At 45.8% G+C, this 22,205-nt stretch overlaps 1 protein-coding gene across 1 annotated transcript in view; it reads left to right on the top strand.

Annotated features, from left to right (window-relative positions):
• The window catches only part of LOC138492254 (acyl-CoA dehydrogenase family member 11-like), a 1,439,352-nt gene that overhangs the window by 976,532 nt on the left and 440,615 nt on the right, over nucleotides 1-22,205 (top strand). Inside the window, exon 9 of the mRNA XM_069619296.1 lies at nucleotides 15,579-15,678. Coding sequence (XP_069475397.1) covers nucleotides 15,579-15,678 — 100 coding nt within the window. The remainder of the gene's footprint in view (nucleotides 1-15,578; nucleotides 15,679-22,205) is intronic.

Raw genomic sequence — 22,205 nt, 5'->3', positions numbered from 1 at the left:
TTAACATAGCCTCAAACATACCGCCGGTTTATTTATTTAATAGTAATTCACCGGTTGGTATTTTTTGCCAGAACTCTGTTCCAAAATGGCGTTTGTGTTCCTTCTGTGACTCCAACCCAAGTCGAGCCCTTTGTTCCACTTTTTGGCGGGCTTCTCCACAGAAGCCTCCAAAAGTGGTGCCACTCTGTCTGGTACCACAAGGGGTGTGGGAGGGGGTTTAGGCACCCTGGACTGAGTTGCCTCGGTAACTCAAGTCGCACTCTTGTGTGATTGGCCCAAGTGGTGAGCCGCCCGGCTCACCACTTAGCATGTTTGAGTGACAGCTAGGACTGATGAATGGGGGTTTTCTGCATAAAAGCAGGGCTTTGGGGACTGGAACTTCAGAAGTCGCCACAGGACCAAAGAATCCGAAGAGGGAGAAGCTGAGCCGACCTGCAACAACGACACCACCGGTGGAGCCCTGCTGAACCGTCTCACCACTTCTTCCAACGACAGAGGAGATCTTCATCCCGGAGAGTCTTCTTCCTTTGACTGGTGGGGATAACCAGTTTGCCCGCCTTTTCGCCTCCCCGGATCCTCTCGTGGCCGCCTTGCCTGTGCCAAGCACCCCAGCAACCGGGATACCACATTTTACCACTACCTCAAATAAAAGGGTAGTACCTTTTAACCAGAGAACTCTGCGGCTGGTTTCTTCCCTGGCAGTGCAACGACCTTCCGCTTTCCTCCACGACGAGATCTTCTCTTCCTCTGGACGACACCATGACTTGCACCCGCTGCCAGGAACAACTGCCCCTGCTGGAGGATCCTCTCCACTTTCAAGGTACTGTGTCCGCCTGGCCTCCCTCGCAATGGTCTGTGTGGGGTGACTCTTACAGCCTCCACTTACCACTTGGGTTGGCCCTAGGCTGGCTAACTGAACTTTTCTGAGCTGAACTAATTATTTTCTGAACTCCCTGCAAGACTTTTAAACTGTGTGATCTTGGGCGCATTGGTGCTCTGTTCTCCCTAATAGGGAGCCTGGCCTCTGAACTTTTTGCTCACAAGTAGACTTGATTTTCCTGCCTTGCTGGGTGCTTCTAAAGTATTGTGTTGTGTGCTTTTCCTAATTTCTGCCTTTTCCCTCCCTTTTTCTTAACTTATTGGAGTGCCATCTTTAGTTAAGCGCTCACCTCTGTCTGGAAATAAGTGGTGTTAACTAAGACTTGTCTAATAAGGAATAAGGGATGTATATATATTAATAGTGACTGTGTTTTTGAACTTGCTTACATAATAGTGCTAGAGGATTTCTAAGTGTGTCTTTAAATAATTATATACTTTGATACCAAAGCTCTGGTCAGTGTTTGCTTGTGCTACTGTATTTTGGTACCTATCTTGTATACTCTATATACTGTCTAACTCTTCTTGAGAGAAGTCTGGCTGCTCAGCCACAGCTACCAGGTAAATCTGGGTGGTACAGACTGCTACCAATTGGGTTTACTGCCAACACCTGTAGTCTTAAGCCTTTTGCAGTGGTCCCTAAGGGAACTGCACAGGTTTTTGCCTAACATTGCCGTTTTCAACTTTACAACATCCGTAAAATGTGATCCTTCCTAACCTTTCACGCGACTAAACTCTTACTCTCCTCCCTTCTCTTCTCTAGGCTTTTCTACTGCTGTACTCTTCTATTTGGGCTCCCTTCCTCTAACCTCTCCCCACTCAAATCTGTCTACCACTCTGCCATCCGCTCCCCCTGCCTTCTCTCTCGTTATGACTCCATTTCCTCTTCTCTCACCTCTCTAGGGTGGCTCCCATTTCACTCTCAGCTTAAATTAAAGTTCCTCTGTTTAGTCTTCAAATCCCTCTATGATCTTGCCCCCCTTACCTTTCCTCCCTCCTCACTTTCTATACTCCTTCTCGTTCTCTCTGCTCTGCGGATCTCTTCCTACTCTCTCCTCCTCCACCCCCCCGCGGCCCTTCCTGCTTCTGCTCTTTCCCACTGCTCGCTCCTTTCCACTGGAATGCCTCCCTTCTCTATCCACTCCACTTCCTCCTTCCCTCACTTCCGCACCTCTCTAAAATCTTCTCTTCCATTCCCCTCCCTAATACCCTTTGCATCTTCTCTCACTTCTGCGACTACTACCCTCTCCTCCTACTCCCTTTCTGTTCCACCTCTCCTTTTAGCCTACTCCCTCCTACGCCACTTCCTGCACTTTTCTAATTCTCATTTCTTCTATTCTTCACTCTTACACCCTCTGCTTCTGCTTTCACCACTGCTCATACCTCCTACTTCCTCTCACACCTTGGTCCCTTTTACTCACCAATCCTCTTCCATAATGTAAATTGTTTTTGTAATGTTTTCTGGGTTAATTCAATTGTTACTTATGCTTGATTAAAAACGCTATATAAATTCAATAAATACAAATACAAAAAATAAAAGCTACCTCTGACTGCAAGCCATTACATATTCTGGTATCAATCGTATTTCCTTCCTTGGGAAAGACAAGTAACACATCTCATCCAACAAAGTCCTCCTGGGGCCCTTCTCCTAATAGGTGATCCTCCCTGTTAATACCACCCCAAGGGTCAGGATCAGGAAGCGCCTGCCTTTCCTTGGCCATCTGGGAGGAGACTTTAGGCAGAGTTCCTGTGAGGACTCGTAGCATTTATCACGCTCCTTTTACACGCATCGAGTAGTGACTGGTACAGCCCAGAGATCAGGCCCCTCGTGGATATTACTTTTTTTAAAATTGTATTGTGTGTATATATAATGTTATTGACCTTATACACACTTCAATCCTTTATCAATGGCAACTCACAAAATGTACAATAACCCAAAGAAAAAGATAGCATCTCCTAACAAACTCATTCAATAAATAATATCACATCTGCAAAATTCACAATATAAAACATGAAATTCAAATTATTACCATTTAGAAATTCCACCCACACTAACTGCACATCAAGATTTGTGCCATTATTGATTTATTTCCTGTGGTAGCTCCCCCTTATCTTGCCAGACTTGAACAATCATCAAATGGCAGGTGGATTCCAATATCCGCTCACCATATAATCTGCAAACTCTATATACAGCAACCCAAAACTTCCATTGAGGGCATAGTATTAAATTGTACCAGGCGCTAGCGTTTTTAACTGACTCTTATTGGTTTTCTTAAATTGTTCTTTCTTTTAACACAAAAAGACAAAAAGTACGCATGTATGACTTGCGCAGCGCCACTTCCAAGGCGGTAAAACAAGCCTGCACCTCGGTGCTTCTGCTTACACCCACAAATGCCAATCTACCATCTGGGAACGTTAATACTACAAGTACTGCAGCAGACTTTGGGGGGAGATCTTGAGAGGGTGGTAGTGAATACTGATGTATGTAAATACGCAAAATTTACAAAATGAGCATTTGCCGCATCTCATTGCTCGATAACAAAAATAATAAAGCACCTTTCCCTGAGTTTCCAGGTAGCCCCGCGCACGATATAGGCGGGTCCCCCAAACCCCCATTGACAACAGCTCTTTATTAAATCTGCATATGGACCTCCAGACAGCGTCGTCTGGGTAACTAATCAACCTTGAACACCACTACAGCAACGTGATTGGCTCCCAACTTTCATCTACGCCAGACCTGGAATGCCTGCTTCTAAGCCCTTCCTGGTTCTCTTCAAATTAAAGTGACAGCGATTCATTGTATTCTGTCCAGCCTCGCTATTTAGGCCCCATCTTTAATGCTGACTTTGGGAGCCTCTGCCACCCTGAAAACAGTGGCTGCATTTGTTGATGTCCTATTTTCCTTATGCTCGAGGATTGCAGACGAGCAACGTGAGTTGAAACTACTTTTATACGGGGTTGTCGGCACCATTCTTGTAAATTCAGGTCCTAACCAGCTTCTAAAATGTAAATAGCAAGCATTGATATGACAGTTGTAACCATGTTTTCCCAGCCCGTTTCATCACTTGAAGGAGCTATAGTTATACGGATTCCACAGAACAAGGCCCAAGCTGGGTCTTCGGGGCTGGGTACAGCAATGTCTGCATCACCACCGCCGATGGCGGACCCTAGTGGCTTGCTTGCTACTCTCTGCAAGTCAGTTTGCCCAACCGGGATGCAGCAAATTAACCAGTGCCAAATCAGCTACCCTGTCAGATAATGCTGACCGCTTCGAACCAGCGGCAGTTGACACTGGCTCTTCTGTTAATCTTCAAAGGCCGACTGAGAGCGCACCTTTTGTAAGTACCCTGTTGGATGGTACCTAGGCAAATGCCCCGAGAGGGCCCGATGGACAAGTGGTTACAGCCTGCCCCACAAGTTGTGTGGAGTGAACTCCAACATGACAGTAGTGAGATCCCTCAAAAGGCAGCGCTCTTAACCGCCTTGCCAACTACGCAAAGTAATCTGCAAGACGGCACGACTACGTCGCAATATTTTCATAGCAAGGAAGCAAGAACTGTCAAATTCTAATTCAAGTAAGAATACTAGGCCACTGGCCCAAAATAGAAAAACTGTACCCGACTAATAGTCCTTTTCTGAATAGAAGCTTATTACTTTTGCCGTTTCATAAAATCGAGGCTTTGAAAAGAATCTCTACTGATGACCTAAAGCTAATTGAGCTGCCCAAGATGGACAGCCCAACTAATTAGGCTGTGATCGAGTTTGCATCAGCTGCTGCAGTGGCTTTGCTGAGCTTCTCCTTCTCAGACAGTTCTAATCTAGGCTTCCAGCTAACGGTTTGTTACAAATATGACATCTGGTCCTTGAAATAAGAAATCCTGGGCTCTGTGAGTGATTTCAATCCAGCACATACCCAAGTCAAAGCCCAGCATGTAGTGCCCAATTGAAATCCTTATTTATTTCTGTCTAAAAGTTCAATATTCTGAACGATATACCACTCATATCACACCCTTCTCCTGGAACCCCCCCCCCCCTTCACACGGAACCAGGAATCAGGCTGGTTTGCGGTTTGCAAAAGTAAATATTTATTTAGGTATTTAAAATGTAATCACAATATGTTTTAATAGATAACAATCACCAATGGGGTGACAGAACACTAAACAATATATTTAATACACAAGGAGTAAGTGATGAGCAAAACAAATGCAGCACAGAAAATAATACTTTTGTGTTGGTTCAGATCAGATGGCACTGTGGTTAGCAGTTCCCCCTGCAACACCCCTCAACCCCCCAATAGGCAATTTAAAGAGATAGCAGGAGAGAGCAGGTACTTGGGAATAGCACAACTCAAACAGAATATCAGTCCCACTTTCCCCCAGCAAACACAATAGAAAAATGGAATTGACTTTCAGCTGTCAGACTGGCTTTCAAGATTGTCTTTAGAATGGACTGGGCAAAAACACTGAATATGGTCAAAAATACTGAAATTGTTATAAATGTCTATGGGAGCCGCTTTGAATAGTTGCACACAAGCGCAAGCAATGATTTGGTCAGCAGAAAACAATTGAAATCTTAGGGTCCAAGTCGGAAGCAATTGAGAGTTATTTTACACGTGTAAACTTTTCAGATTTTTAAAATCGTGGCAAACTTTTCATTGCCCAGTATTCACGATAACGGGAGAATCGCACTCCGGTTTTGGGTTCTATGTTGTTGCGATGAGCAGGCTAGGGCTTCCTCCGGGACGCGGCACTCTCCCGCAGGAGGCTGCAGCTCCACTGGGGTAGTTGCATCAAGGTACGAGGCACGGAGAGGAGGTGGAAGGGGACCCTTCAGGGCCGCCATGCAGCAGGATACGTCTGGCGCTCCGGCACCCGTCTTGCCCTTCGTCTCCCGACCCAGCCGTGTGTTCCGCGGCTGTGTACTCCTGTCACAGCGCAGGACCTGCTGGTTGCCCAGGGTGTCATGATGCCTACCCCCGGGGACCCAGACCAAGTCCAGCAACCCCGGAAGCAGGCATCAAGTTTTCCCAAGCCAGCCCAACAACCCCTGCTAGGGGCTATTTGGGTGCTTCCTGGCGTCTATGGCGCCAGGCTCATAGATTAAAACCTATCTGATGCAGACCATGCTGCAAAATTACCTGATGTAGACCATGCTGCAAGAGCTCCAAGCCAAAAGAGGCTTGGAAGGGACTACTTTACCTAGGGACTATTTTTTTACTCGGGTGGGGCTGGGAAGGAATACTTACCTGGGAGTACTTTGGAGGCTATTTAAACCACGCCCAAAGAGCAGCACACGCTTCGCGTTATTCTGCATCCAGCAGCGTAACGCTCACCGTGCCTGCAAGTCTGCACCCAGTCTTCTGCCACGCCCGCCTCGAGTTTGGAGCTCCTAGAAAAAGGGAGAAAGAAGGAGAGAAGGTTAGAGCAAGAGCAATACCTTTGATCCTTACCTGAATTCCCGATCCATCGCGCCTTTGAGCTGGAAGAAAGAAGTTGCAGCGCCGCGCTGAACTCACCGGCCTTCGCAGCATCTTCACATTCCACCGCATCCTCCTGCATTTTCCCGCCGCACTCCGGCACCTAAGGAGAAGACGAGAACAGCAAGGTGAGCCAAGGGAATACACAGAGGAATATTAGTTACCCCCTCCCCCCCCATAGACTTACCTGATTTTACCACCGGCGGTACTATTCCTCTTCACGGGTCGGCGCAGCTTCCACTGCATCATTGCGGAACCCCGGCCCCTAAGGGGAAACAAAAGGACAGCAAGGTGAAACAAAGGGACAAACAAGGGGAACCCTCCTCACCACAATAGACTTACCTTATTTTACCGCCGGAGGCATTATTCTCCGAGACTTCATACTTTCTCTCTGCGCCTGAATAAGGGAGAAAGCAACAGGTTACATATTGACATTATTTTATCAAACTGTGTTGAATAATACAAATCCTTACCAGAATATTACCGGTTGCCACGAGGAACTCTTCACTAGGGTCAAGCTGCAACCTGCAAGTAATCGGACAAGAGTGAAGTCAGGCATTTGAACTCTTACGAACTACATACTTACGGCGTCTTGCCGGGAATCTCGGAGTCAATATTGTTATGGAACTCGCCAATTCCTTCGAGCCAGTGAAGCAACTGGTTATCTACGCGCCCCTGCGCTCAATGCAGGATGGAGAGCTCATCTTTCCAAACCATCAGGTGAGACTATAAGAGGGGACATCAAAGGTGATCAGTGGGGAGAACAGCGGGGGTGGGGGGGATTTACGCTCAACTCCACGGGTGGTTAATTCCCTTTCTCCATTTGCAGAAGAATATACCTACGGGCCAAGAAAACGAAGCTAGGTGGGCCAGTCCAGTCCGTCATCTCGGCCCTACGCGTCACATTGGTGGAGTCCGCAGCTGTCCAGTTCAAATCGACGCCTCTGTGGGAGCCAGGTGAGCGTAACACAGGGCCCCGCCGGACCAGCACGAACCCGGGTTAGGCAGCCCCTGCATGGAGGAGGGTGCCCCGGGGTCCTTCCTCACCTGTGTACGTTGTTTCTGGGTCTCCTTCAAGCGTTGCCCGCGGCAGCCGTTTTGGCGGGCTCTGTCCCACGCCCAGGGAGCCTCTGGCATTTTCACAAGTGGCTGCCGAGCAGGTGCAGTCCGGAGGCCGGGATTTCACCCAGGCGTGCCGCTCCGCCTTTAGTTGCCTCAGGTGTCTTTTCAGGCGCTTTCACTCCGTCCGAAAGGATATTTAACCAGGATATGGCTGGCGGCCAGAGGGAGCTCTCGGGACTCACGTCCTTGCTGCTCTCATGCTGGCCACGCCCCCAAGAGAAGGTTTTTTTGAGGATTTCGCCCTTCCTTCCTAAAGTAGTCTCGGAATTTCACCTAATGCAAAAAAAATTACCAGCATTTTTTCACCTAATGAAAGAAAACATTACCAGCATTTTATCCGCCTCCTCCTTTTAAGGAAGGAGAGGTTACAGCCCCTGGATCCTAGAAGAGAGTTAAGCTTCTACATAAGCAGACTAGCTGCCTAACTTTTTGTTGTTCACACCGGACATAGATTGTGCCAGGCTGTGACCAAACAAACGTAATCACAGTGGATCATTCTGTGTTTTTCAGAATGTCATTCTTTAGTTGGGAAAGATGCCCCTGATAATTCAAGGGCACATTCTACCAGAGGTGTGGCAGCTACTTCAGCCATACAAGAAAAAAGTACCTGTGGGGGATATCTGTAATGCTGCAACCTGGTCTTCGTTACACCCCTTCTCAAAACATGACCCCCTTGATTCCTTGTCTGGTCAGGACCCCAGGTTTGGGAAAGCTGTTTTACACAGCATGAATCAGTAACAAATTCCACCAGTAACACCTCTGTTTACAAACTGCTATGGGAATATCAATGATGTGGAATCCGTAGGAGGACACAATCCATTAGAAGAAAATAATTACTTACCCCTGGTAATGTTCTTTCTACAGGATATTGCGCCCACGGATTCCTCATCACCCTTCCAGCCTACACCTTTGACTGTGATGATTTGTTGCTAAATTAGCCCTTACTCTGTTTCAACGCCAATGTGGTTTTTGAATCCTCAAGTCAGCTGTACAAGAAGAGAGGAAAAACTTGAACTGAGGCAACAGGCGTGATGCGTGCTAGTTATGTCAACGTCATGTCCAAGTGTAGGGATGAATGCCACTGAGGGACTTCGGCTTGAGGACGCACAGCGCCCTCTTCTGCCGACGAAAAGCTTCCAAAGCTGCAAACAGGATATCGGTATATCAAAGATGAGGAATCTGTGGGAAGAACATCCAGTAGAAAGAACATTACACTGGGTAAGTAATTTTTTCTTCTATCCTAGTGACGACATTTCTCTTTTTGATTTTGGGTGTTGGTACTTCCTTCTGGGTGATTTGATGGTCTTACATTGTGTAGGCTCCATATGGCCTGGGATTCAGTATGTAAGTCACAGCTGGAAGACTCTACTGTCCCTGAGTGATGGTAGATGTCTGCTACTGAGCACTTGTTTGCTCAGTCTGGTATTTTCGCTTTGCTATCGGTCACTTCTTCTGGAGGACTTTGGTCTTTTTAAGGCACTGATGAAAACATATCTGGTTGCCTGAGTTTTTTTTTTTTCCCTTGTCTCCGCTTCGTTGTTTTTCTCTTAGCACCCTGATGCCTATTGTGAATGTTTTTTTCCATACTGTTTTGGGTTCTATACCAGCTACATCTCAAGGCTGCTCAGCTAGGGAGGTGCGCAATATGTACATCTGATATCAGTACCAAGGGACTAATCATGTAGTGTCTGTGCCGTTTCAGCATGGGGAGTCTTGTGCTGTACACAATGGTGTTGAAGGGGCAGTGCAAGGCAAATGGCTGTTCTCATATGTGTTTGCTGGGTTATGATGCTACACTATTTGGACCTGGCTCTGTCCAGGAACAAGTACCTGTTTGGTTTGCAGGTTTGAGAGATGGATTTGAATTGCATATGGAGTCTGCACAAATGATGTATGACCCTTGGCCTACTGGTGCACGTCTTCGGTGTTCCTTCATCTCATTCCCAACCGTCCAGTGATATTCGTTCTTCATAACCAACTTGTGGATGATGTTCTGTCATGGCCGGTTCTTCCGATATTCATGCAGCTGATGTGTTTTGGAATAATGAGGTCTGATTGGGACATGCATGCCCCTCAGTGTCACAGACCTGGGCTCGGCTTCCTACGAAAGTGGAATCCACAGCCAGGTAGTATTGAATATACCCAGGTTCCCTCACACCCGGTGGTCCTTCCACATTTCCTACATTAGATATGATTGTTTCACAGGTTGATCTTGAACAGTGGTCCAGTTTCCCTCTTCTGACTACTTGGCCTCTCTAGCCCAGTTATTTGCAATCTGATAGACTCCCCTGGGGTCATTGCTCATCTTTTGGATTTAATCTCCAGCCTGAATGTTACTATTTATAATGTCTATCTTGGTTGTTTTGACAGTCCCCTAGAAGGTGTCCTGGCAGGTCACAATCCGAGTTCTGACAGTATTAGTCTGCATTGCCTCTGCAACATTCTCTCACCTGGGTACCAGAGGCCCTGTGAATTGGGACATGGCTTCCAATCCACACATTGCTGACCCAACTCCAAGTAGGGGTGGCATAATTTCACAGGATAGTGAGTTCAGCTTTGGGTACGCCAGTAGGGGATGGCTCATACTGATGGATGCACCTCAGTGGTTGGGAGGACAAGGCAGGGCCATGCCAGCTCTCGGGGACCTGGATGAAATCATGCCACTGGGACCATGGTAGCACCCTACTGTGCTTGGGTATGAATGAGACACAAAGCATAGGTCGAGGCAGCCACTACAGTTATTTATTTGGTGCCCTGCATATTGATGCGGTCCGCTTCTACTCTTCTTGCCCCAGTCATCAGTCCCTCTGGTCTGGCATGGTGGAAAGTGTTGTTGTGCTTATTAACATTACGGTAGGAAACTTGCGGTTGATAAGCCTATCGCAGAAATTCTTCATTTTTCCGACAGGTACTATGTACACTGACTGTTTTATTCCCCTGAGGCGATGTCTTTCATAGGAACTGGTTTAATGCCAGGTGCATGCAGGCATTTAGCAGCCTATGATGTGCTTATCAAGGACCAGGCAGTATCAGGTGCCATTTGGGCGGTAAGTTATGTGGTCATGTCTGTGTGTTTCTTGATTCAGCTCCCTCTTTTGGAAAAGTGGGATACTGTTGAGTCAAGGGATTCTCATGTTTGAGGCCTTCAGCTGTGATAAACATCCAACACAGGTCTGAGTGTAGGTTGCGTAGGATTGTCAAAGAAAGTGGTCTCCCATTTTATTGGCTGGTTATACCTCCCTTGGGGATAGACGGGTCTCTCGTCTTCATTGACAGGAGCTCATTGAAAATTGTTTTCACCTTCTAAGTAACAGCCCTTTGCATTTTCATTGACAAGCATGCCTGGACTGTAGTTAGCATTTCTGTGGTGTGCAGAATAAGGCCACAGGTCCTCTATGATTTGGGTGTAGTCTCCTCTCTACGAGTGTGCAACAGAGACGACTCATGTTTTACCTTGTTCTGGGACATGCAGGCTGGTGTTGCAGTGGTTCTCGGTGCTCTTGCGCCCCTTACCTTACTGCCCCTCAGAGTAGTCGCCACCGTACATCTAGGATGCTTTTGGCTGCCTGGTGGCACTGGTTCCCATGGGTTCAATGGGACTGTTTAGTACCTGTGCTGGAGGGAATATTTAAGGCGGTTCCCTGATGAAAAGGAGTTAGCTCCTTGTTCAGTCTAGGGTTGCGTTTGATGTGCTGCTGTTGATGTTGGTGTTATGATCAGTGTGGTATTTGTTCCTGGTTGCTGCTGGAATCCTGGTCTGTGTTGCCACTAGATTCCAGTGTTTGATATTACCTTGTTCTTCAGTGGGTCATCCTCTTCTGAGGTATGCAACGTTTTGCCGTTGTGGTCACATGGCTTGTGTATTTTGCTTCACAGTGGGTCTGTCAAACTACATTCCTGTTTGTAGTCTATTCTTTTTTTTAATTAAAATTGTCTTTAGTTTATAAACAAACATTTACAACATACACAAGAAAAATATCAACATTATAGCTTCAAATCATAGGTTATCTTACTCTACAATTAGAAAGAAGCATTTAGCAAATGTTAATTTCTATACAGTAATATCTCAATTCAAAGACTTGTACATAAATTCCAGCTGTCCTATATAAAATATATCATTCATAGACATTCTTAGCTGGGAAATAAGGCATATATCAAACAACCAAACTTAAAACCGAATAAACAACTAAGTGTTTTAAGGTTTCTGAATACGAATTGTTGGTTTCTGTTGTTCGTATCCAATCATACTCGTATAATTTGGATTTTTCATTAGGTAAACCCAAAGCTAGATCGAAGGGGGAAGAGTTGACTTCAGCCAAGATTCGATTCATACGATCAATGAATGCTGCCATTGATGGCAGCTTTCCCTCTCTCATGATCTCGTTGAGGTCCTGATACAGCAAGTTGGAAGGTGGTACCAATATTTTCGCAAGTTTGCGCCAAGCCCATCGAGATGCAAGTGAGGAGAGACCCAATTCCTGCAAAATTATAGTGTTAGGTACTGAGGACGCCAGCCTTAATGTGCGCTGCCAGATCTGCACCTGGATAGTGTTTAGATTGTCATCAATCTGCAATAGGCAAAAGTCTAACCCATACAATAATATAGGTTCTAGCTTCAGCCTATAGAATTCTATGACTGGCAGCATTGAAAACTTGCAGTGTTTGAGTATTGTTCTCATCATAGACACAAATGGACGAGCTTTAGCTTTTAATTCGTTGATCCAAGAATTTTTAGAGTTGGCATCAGTTAATGTGTAACCAAGATATCGCAGGCTCTTTATGCGTTCAATTCTTGCGCCCGCAATGTGCCAATAATAAGATTTGGGGTTTTTTTTGTTTTTCTTTTGTGTGATTAGTAAATACCATAATCTTAGATTTGGCAGAATTTGCCTTAATATTGTGGGTCATGGCATATGCAGCATATGGTGTCCTGTCCAGCAATATGATATTGTCAGCGAAACAGAGCCAATGGAGGTTGGTGCTTCTAAGTCTCACTGTATACATAGCTGGGTCATTCCATAGTTTATCCATGTCGCTGATATAAAGATTAAACATAGTTGCAGCAAGGTTACGCCCTTGTTTTACTCCAGTCGCTCTCAATATGGGAGGAGATAACACACCATCTTGGGTGACCCTGACTTGAAAAGTCGTATTATGGTGGAGCAGTGCGATCAATTGCACTAGCCTACGTGAAAAGCCCATAGCCAGTAGTTTTGACCAAATTTTTCACGTATTACTGAATCGAAGGTGCTAGAGAGATCCAAGGCCGCAAAATATATCAGGCCAGAATTAGCTTGTTTAGGTTTAGCCAAAACGTGGACAACCATGATGGCATTTAAAGACGTCCCCGTATGTTTGCAGATTCCTACTTGATGCCTAGAATAGATGTTATGTTCGAGAATAAAAGACTCGAGATGTTTCAGCAACAAAATGGCGAATACCTTAGCCGAGGTGTCCATTAAAGCAATGGGCTGAAAATTCGCAGGATCCTGCGGATCCCCTTTTTTAAAAGTGGGAATGATTATTGCATTCATCCAAGAGCGTGGAATCATATTAGATCGAAGTATGTTGCCAAATTTCATTAGAAGAATAGCGACTCAAAAGTGGGGGTCAGATTTGAGAATATACGAAGGTATCCCAACTGCTTTAGAGAATTTTAAACTCGGTATGGCTGATATAATCTGCTCTAACGAAAATGACATTTTCTCAGGACAACTCGGACCTAATGCCGGAGTTGTATGCCGAAAAATGGCATGGTAAATTGAACTTAGCACCAATGTACTGTTGCCAGCACACAGATGACACGGAAGCCGCTAGGTCACCTTGCGCAGTGCCTTTTTTTCCATTTAGTGTCCCAGATGTTATGTGTGTTATGCTTTACAAGAAGGCACATCATCCTTTGGTTTGACTTGAGGTGATGTTGAGGTTTTGGTGCCTTTGTTTGATTTCGATATTTGATACAGATCATGTGTTTGGCATCACGATAATCCCGTTCACCTAAGTTCTGCTGGATAAGGGACCTCAAACTGCAGTTTTTACCTCGTTTGATTCTCGCAATTGCAGAGTAAAAGGGGACCCGATGAGAACAGGGTAAAGCAGGGGGACGATGGGTTATTTCATAAATGTGATTTCGGATCATCATGGTATTCCATTCCTCCCTTATAGAGGCGTTAAAAGACATTAGGTTAGCTTTATACACTTCCAGGCGTCCTTGTTTACTATGTAGGTCGATTCCCTACACAGACGTGGATGCCATTTCACTGATGTGCAGATACAATCAGATTGGACTAGGCCCAGTGTGTGATCACAAACCAAAGGTACACCTCAAGAAGGATAGGAGCGTGATCACTGAGGGAGATGGTCAAGATGGTGATCAAGTTCACCATTTTCAAGAGCCCTATCGAGACAAAAAAATAGTCCATTAATGAGGAAGATTGATCTCGTGCCCAGTTGATGGGTCATCTTAAATTTCACATAATGGATGTTCCATTCCAACAAATAGCGACACCGTTGTTCACCCCTCTTTGACGCTAGAGAATTATAATTCCGATTCAGACTACCCAAGAACTTGGGATGTAGTATATTCTTAACTTGCACTCTGTACTTCGGGTATCATTATGTGATATCGATGCAGCTGCCATGGGTATAGCGGTATGTCTGGTACCGCTTGGTACGTCTTCATTTAGTAAGGGGACAGGGAAGGAGGATGAAACCTGATGTTACATTACGTATGTTAACTCCATTACTGTAGTCCTCCCGACTCGTCACAGTACCAACGTCCCTCCCTACCGGATCTCTATACCTCGGCCTCTCTAGCTGGTGTATTTACAGGAAGTGGTTTGGCAAAAGGCTGGACTGTGTACACCCCAGGTATAAGGGACCAAGGTAAAATCAATTTTTTTCTTTTAGCTGCATAAGGATTTCTGTCTCTCAGAGGAAGGAAGCCTTATTTAGTTAGTACCTTGACAAGTCGGGAAGATTTGAGTAATGGAATTACCATACGTAATGCAGTGTTCCAAATTATGGGGAGCTGGGAGATATGTAGCTCCTGCTTGAAGCCTAGAAGAGCCTGCTTAGCCCTGACACCATCAGCTACCAGGAGCTGCTTTTGGCACTCCACACCAACTGATGCAAAATGAACACAACAATGTGAATTTAACTCAGTGCATTTGGGACAATCTATACAACGTTTAATGCATAAGGGGTCATAAATTAAGGACACAATGTTAAATTTCCATCTTATGAGGAAGATAGATTTGCGGAACGCTACTATTCCTTGTTACCCAGTGGTAGCTCCTGGTCACTGGTTAATGCTGGATACCCAGGAGCTACTTCTAACTCCTGCTAATCCAATCTTATTTCGATCCATGCAATACAACATAAAATAACATGCAAGCAAACTATTCATTCACCATCCACTCCCTTTTAGCAATCCACACAAACATATCTATGTTTATCTTGTCACTCTTCCACCAAGTCATTCCCGCACCTACCAACTTAAACATTCACTTGCCACCCAGCTTCCCATCCATCTATCCATCCACACACTTATCCATCCATCCAGTCATTCTGCCATCTGCAAATGACATGGTTTCCAGTCGCAGACTGTTCCTGCACATGCACCTTTTAAAGCATACAAAGACTTTAGGACACAAGCGGTAGTAGCTTTGGTCAAGATTGTGGTTTAGAATTTGTGTTACTAAATGCCCACTTTTTATTGGTCATCGCCTAAACGGTTTTATGCAATTTGACCCAATGTGAGGACAAATCGTTGGAAATAAGATATGTATGTTTAGTTGGTTCTCTGTAATGCTGCTTTGCCCAGATTGTCAGATATGGTTGATGATCAAAGGATGTCAGTCTTGCTCTTTAGATTTAAGTTGAACAAAGAGGGGGCGATATTTAAAGGTGTATACAGGATTTATGAAATGCTGCTTGACAGGTTTGGAGATTTGATTCTATTTCACCGGTTTACAGTGTCCTTACATGCTTAGGAAATCCCAACGCTGAGATTGGAAGTGGACCGAGGTAATGATGAACTGTAATTAACGCTGCTGATAAATTATTTGTTTGTCATGTTTGTTTCACATGTTCTATCCCATAGAGTAATTAATCTGGGGAGAGAATATGCCAGCAAACGCTTCGTGTTCGGAAAGTTCATCAAGGAGCACCCTCTTCACATGCAGACCATGGCAAGAATGGAAGTAAGTAAGGAAGCCAAAGAGAGCAAACACCATTCTGTACTGTCTTGGAAATAGAACATGGACAACACATTTTTTTAAACTTTATTTAAGTTCGTTTGCACATAAAAGAAAACAAAGAAAACAGAAGCAGTGCTTAAACGTTAGGTACTCTGAGAACAGCAAATAACGTTTCATAGGAAATTCCCCCCCCCCCCCCTTGTTTTCCCACCCTGCCTGCCTCCCGCAACTTAGGTCAGCCCCCAAGTCAATCTGTCTCTTGGAAAAGTGTGCCACTGATGTGTGGTGAAAACCAGGCAATATTCTAAAATCGGAGTTCAAATCTCATTGAATCAGTGTGGAACCTCTTCCTCTGCTGCCTTAACCTTTTCTGCAACTAGGATGCTCCAAGATGTTTGCCCACCACTGGAAACTACGTGCCCCCCTGGGGTCTTCCAGGCTCTGACAATTGCAATTCTTGCTGCCAACAGGAGGTGCATTATCAGTTTGGCCCTCGCCCCGACCGTGGGTTCACATCCACAACAGGGACCCCCAGCAGCATTACCTCAGGTTCCAATGGGAGTGGGACCTGATTTATGGACTCTATTGTTAATGCCACCTGTTGCCAAAAGGCCTGCGCCTGTGCGCATCCCCACCACATATGGAAGAAAGTCCCACTTACTCTGCATTTTCTCCAGCAGGATGGGTCTAGTGCACATTTGATATTGGGCAACCTGGTCAGGGGTGTGGGGGGGGGGGTAATACCAGCGGTAAATCCGCTTAATGGCGTATTCCTTGTTGGTCACGCATTGCGAGGAAGAGTACTTTCGTGACCATATGTCCACACACGTCCCTTATTCTATGGGGCAGTCGAGGTCAGCCTCCTACTGCGTCATGTAACTGGGTCACAGCACCCATATATCTGCCCCTAGTAGTTTATAGATTTTAGACGTGGAGCCTCCCTGGGAGCCCTCTAATCAGGGCTGGACTGGGAACCAAAAGTGGCCCTGGAATATTTTTTCAAAGTGGCCCCATATTTCACCCAGCGAGCGAGCATAGCGTGTGAGCCCAACTCTTCTATGAGCGGATTCAGAGTATCCCCCAAGAAAATGAAAATGAGTCAAAATGAGTGCATTTAAAGCAGCTTTTAAACATATATGGATTAAATGGTCATCTTTTAAATAAGTTACCAAAAAGTACATCTTCAATGATAGAGGGACAAACCACAAGTGCAATATCGGTCTGAATAAAAGTAATCCTGGAGAGGTTATTTTCTCTCATTGTATTTCAGGGCACAACTAGAGGATACATGTGGGTGGGCACACTTTTTTCCGAGGGGGGCTGCTACCCTGCTTGGGTGTCTTTTAGTCCGGAAAACTTGCTCAAGTGTTTGACTACAAGGATTTCACCTAGGTTATCATGTACCAAGTGCAGACGCTTACCCACAAGACCACATAACTGGGATTTTGTTTTACTAGGTATATTTCACTATAGATTGTTGGGATTAAAAGGTGGGCACCTTTTACACTTTGCCAGCGTACTTTTGGGAAAATCTACCCTCTCATGTCATTTTTCTGGTGTTGATTAATGTTTTTTTAATGCCATTGCTCTTTTGTGTGATGCACTTTTTTCTAAGGGGAAAGGTCAAGTGATCCAAACATGTATATTTCCCTTTAAGATATGTACACTTACTGTGCGTATATTGATAGGTGCCAGCTTTTGATATTTGCGATCGGGCCAGCAGTCCCCACACCTAGTGATGTGAGGGAGCCGTACGCATCTCCTAGTTAAAACACCTCATTTTACTCCACATTTTGCAGCAGTAATGGGAAAAAAAGCCATATGATTTACAAGAAGATATAAAGATAACATCTCAGCAGCAGTCACCTAACCTTCTCAGTTGCCGTCGCAATGTTCTGTTATGGGATCCCCTGCTTCGCCTTTCAATTCCTGCATCCTGCCAAACAGTTGTGGCCTGCTCATCCCATCCAGTGAAGGCTCAGGGGGTACATTGATAAGGGTCCCTTCTCATTTTGTTTGCCACCCCAAAATAAAGCCTCTCTCCTGATATTGCCATATGGGTAAATGTTAACAGTGACAAATCATATACTGGACGTCTCATTGTATTGGTCTCCTGCCTTACTCATGGCAACATGTTTTTAATGTAACTTCCTATGATACCTGTGTGTATTAAAGACTTATTCCGTGATATAAGTTTCTGTAACATCACGGGTCACCATTCATGCAAATAAGGGGTCCCGCACATCTTATGTAGTCCAGGGCCCAGAAAATCCTAGGGCCGGCCCTGGGCTGGGTAATAATTGTTCATGGAAATATTTTATGCAAAATGCTTTGTCGAAAGGGCTATGTTAACAACAATTCACTAACAAATGTACCAACACACTTGGGCGTCATTACTAGTCTCAGTACCAGAAAAGAAAATGTAAAGCTTGTGTCTATCAGTCTTTTTTTTCAATTTCCTTTCAACCAACTCCAAGATGTCATATCGCCTTCACTCCGTCTGCGTAATGTTGCCACCAGGAGTTTAATAGGTTAGAGAAGACTGAGGGTTAAGTAATGCAGTGCTACAGCAGAGCTCATTCTAATGAAACCCGTGAGATGCATCAGTCCTCTCACACAAGCAGCTCAGTAATGAAGTAGGAGTCAGTAAATCAGACAGAGACGCATGAACTTTATGTTGTAGGTCAGGTTGCATGCACCTCAAAAGACGCCAGTCACCCTCAAAATCTCAATGAGATGGATTCCCCATTATACGATGTGCTCGGCTCTCAATAAACACCTCAGCATCGACATTACACACTCTTCTGCTCACATTATCATCTCACTCACATCTAAACCTAGGTGACCCTGAATGCATCTCTGATCTGATCCTCACACAGTTCTTTTGTAAAAAGACTCCTGATTGCACTACCACGGTATGGAGACAACACAATTAGCAAGTCAATTACAAAGAAAACCAACTACCTATTACGTCCCATTCAGTGCCATCTAAGTCACCCTGAGGCCTCACGCACAGACACATAGAAGTTCCATTTATACAGAGCTTCCTGTCACCTTGTAATGACTTCTTAGCACTGTAAATACCAGCTAGTGCTGGCCCTCTTCGATAGCAATCATGTCATCAACTTCTGAACGATGAAAGGAAGAGTCAGCCCTGATAATAATCAAAAGCTCCATAAAACCCCTGATAATACCCCACTTGCAAAGCACTGCTGAACATATACAATGTGCAATATCAATAAAGCTCACAACAAGCACCTTTTATGTAATGCACAGCCCGGTGTATGTTCTGTTGGAACTTACATGATGAGTTGGGCTGTTATTAGGCTGTACAATAGTAAGCATTTTAAGCACCTCAGGAGAGTGAAAACCAGTCGTGCTTCAAACCTGTGGACTGCATGTAGATCGGTTGCACACGTCCCTCTCTGTCCCCCCTCCCCACAGCTCGCCAAAGCACCCCAGGCAGGTTTCTGAGCCATAAACTCCATCTAGACACCACTGCCCACAACCACCCCATCTCTCCCTCGAAATGTTCCCTCTGATCACCTTTCTTGGTACAGAGAATCTTTGGGCAAGGACCTCCACTCCATTGACACAGGTGCACACGTGAATTCTATGCAGACCGTGCTCTGGCAAGATCAGCATCAGCTCCAGCCAGTAGTTTATAAGAACTTATGAGAAACGTAGTGAGATAATGGGAACAACACCAGTGACATGCTTATGTCGATATCTCAAAAAAAGTCTTACGAGCATCAATAGAAAAGGATTTATCTCCGGTTAAACGAGCTGTTGCATTTAATGCCACAGTTTCCTCTACAGCTCCCCGTGCTGCTGGACAAGGAACCCACATGCTCTGCCAAAGGTCATACAATTTCACCCCAGGGAATTCTGGCTCACAGGCTACGTGGAAATCCAAGGCCTTATGCTAGATCTGGCACGCAGATGCCTGTTTCACGCCCTCCGACCTTCAGAATGCACCCACAGCTGCAGTGTGTCAAGAAAGGGTGCTGTGTACTGCACCACGAAAGGCAATGCATTAGAGAGCATTACATCATTTGAGCATTATATAATTTTTAAGATGAAATACAAACTTGTTGGAGGCTGACAACGGTCCTTTTATATGTCTGCAACACATCACCCTACTTCCACCCTCTGCCAGCTTCCGTGGCCATTCCCACAAGAAAGTACATTTTCAGGACCCCCCCAACCCCCACACCCACACTGCGCCAGCGCTCCGCCAGGCGGGTCCTGACCTCCGCCACATCTACACACATGGCAAGTGAGTGTACTGGATTTCAGAAGGCAGGCCAGAATAATGCGACTCACAGCGCTATGATCTTGAGTCAGTCATTCATTCTCCAGTCTGGTGCAAGGACAGCCTAGTATGTGCTCCAGCGGCAGAGTGTGGGCGTTTAGTGAGGAGGGTGACGGTCCCCCAGGGAGAAGGTCCCTGCTGCTTGCTACATGTCAGACACTGGAAGTCAAGTGCAGCTTATTACTGAGCTGCAATTGCAAACATGCATCCCATAATTATCCAGGATTTGTGAGTCTGCAGAGTCGGTTTTGTCTACGGCCCAATAACAGGGCTCTGGGGAATTATTTGAAGGCTGGCCAGGCAGCGCAGCAAGTTAACTTTACTGACAATCTCACACTGCACGTTGATGATATATATCTCGAGTCGAGATACATATCATCAACGTGCAGTGTGTGTCTCGCTTCTTACCTGACAATCGATCGATCTTGTGGCTTGCCATTGCCGGGCCTCATGCAGTCCGGACCAGTTGCCTGCCTGCATTGCCTGCTAATGTGTGCACTCTGTGCAGCAGGCTGGGCTGCAGGCAGGGCACGTGCGGTTCCAATCTGGTGTCCAGCCCAGGAGGCCCTGCGCAGGGGCGGGCCCGGCCCAGCCCAGCTGCAGGGAAGAAAAAAAAAAATGACGGTGCCTCGGCAGGGCACGTGCGGTTCCAATCTGGTGCCCAGCCCAGGGGGCCCTGCGCAGGTGCGGGCCCAGCCCAGATGCTGCCTGGGGAAAAAAAAAATGACAGTGCCTCAGCCTAGTTCAGTGGTGGCAGCCAATTCAAGGAAAACCACCCAGGCGGAGTCACGCGATGTGTAACACATGTATCCTTCCGCTCAAAAAGAGGCCCTATAGGCCAGAGGCCTACCGGGGGATGTCCCGGTGTCCCGGTGGGGCAGTCCAGCCCTGCCCCTAAGGCCGGAATTGTTGGTGTTCTCGAGGCGAACGTGAAGCTGCCTGCCTGGCACCAAGCTAGTGGATGGATGGGGCACTGGCAGCTCCACGTTCACTGACTGACACTGTGTGCATTCTAATCATAAATACATCTGTTTGTCGCTGTGTGGCGAGCTGACGGCAGGCTGTGTGAGGCAACTTAACAAGTACAACTTCAGTTACAAAAATCCAGCCCAGCCCCATGGGTATTAATGTGGCTCATAAAACTGACCCCCGAGTGGCTTATAAAATCGGCCCCAGGGCCATTGTTAGGCAGAATTATGTGCAGTACCCTTTGGGAACACCACACACAATTAAGACTACAAGTGACAGTACAAATTCACCTTTGGTACAAGCCTGTACTACACACTAAAGTGGTAGCGATGGCTGAGCAGCCCGACTCATCTCAAGAGCAAGTGAGCAGTATCAAATAGTTACACAAAGGACAGCAATTACTATGATTCAAACAAACACTGACTCAAGGTTTCCAAGTAAAAGAATATACATTTATTTACTCTTTAGTTGTGTAACATTTCACTATCATAAAGCAGTTTAAAAAACAAGCTTAAGTATTCTTGTTTCCACTGCGCCCGGCTACCCCTGGGTTTGAACCGCATTATCAAATAATAAACTAAACTAAACACTCTTAATACACCACACCACTCCCAATAAGTTCCAGACAAGTTACGCTCACAAAATGAAGTGGGAGCAAAATGGCACTCCAGCAATCTAAAAGGGAGGGAAAGACAAAGTTAATAGAAATTGAACCACGCCAACAGGTAAGTATTCAGGGCAATTGACCAAGAGGAACTACAGTGATAGAATCAGGTAGAAAAGTCTTAGGGCCAAAGTCAATGGTTCAAAAGTCTTTTGCTCAAGATCACACGGTTCAGGGTAGTTTGCGGTAAAGTTCATGCCACCGATTCCGGACGAGGTTGGTGGGCAGAAAAGTCAGTTCAAAGAGAAGAGAAGGACAAGCCCTCGGATTGGAGAAAGATTTCAAACACTTTCACCACGGTTGAACGAAACAAACAATCGGATATGCACAGTACCTTAAAACGGAGAAGAAGCTGTAGCTGAGGCGGACGTTCCTGGTAGTTCCTCCAGGCTCACGGTTCCTGAAGCGACTGTCGGACTGACAAGAAGTAGGAAGACTGGAGGGTCCTGCACTACCCAGGGAAGAAACCATCAGCAGAGCGAAACAACTAATAAAAGGTGCGCTCCTTAAAACCCAAGCAGAGTCCGACCTTCCTGGCTATCCGGCCCACTGTAGCTCTGTACAGCGAATTCAACCAGAGGA

This window comes from Ambystoma mexicanum, chromosome 10, assembly GCF_040938575.1.
Source record: "Ambystoma mexicanum isolate Mex_15411 chromosome 10, UKY_AmexF1_1, whole genome shotgun sequence".
Lineage (NCBI taxonomy): Eukaryota > Metazoa > Chordata > Amphibia > Caudata > Ambystomatidae > Ambystoma > Ambystoma mexicanum.
This window is presented reverse-complemented; position numbering and strand designations above follow the sequence as displayed.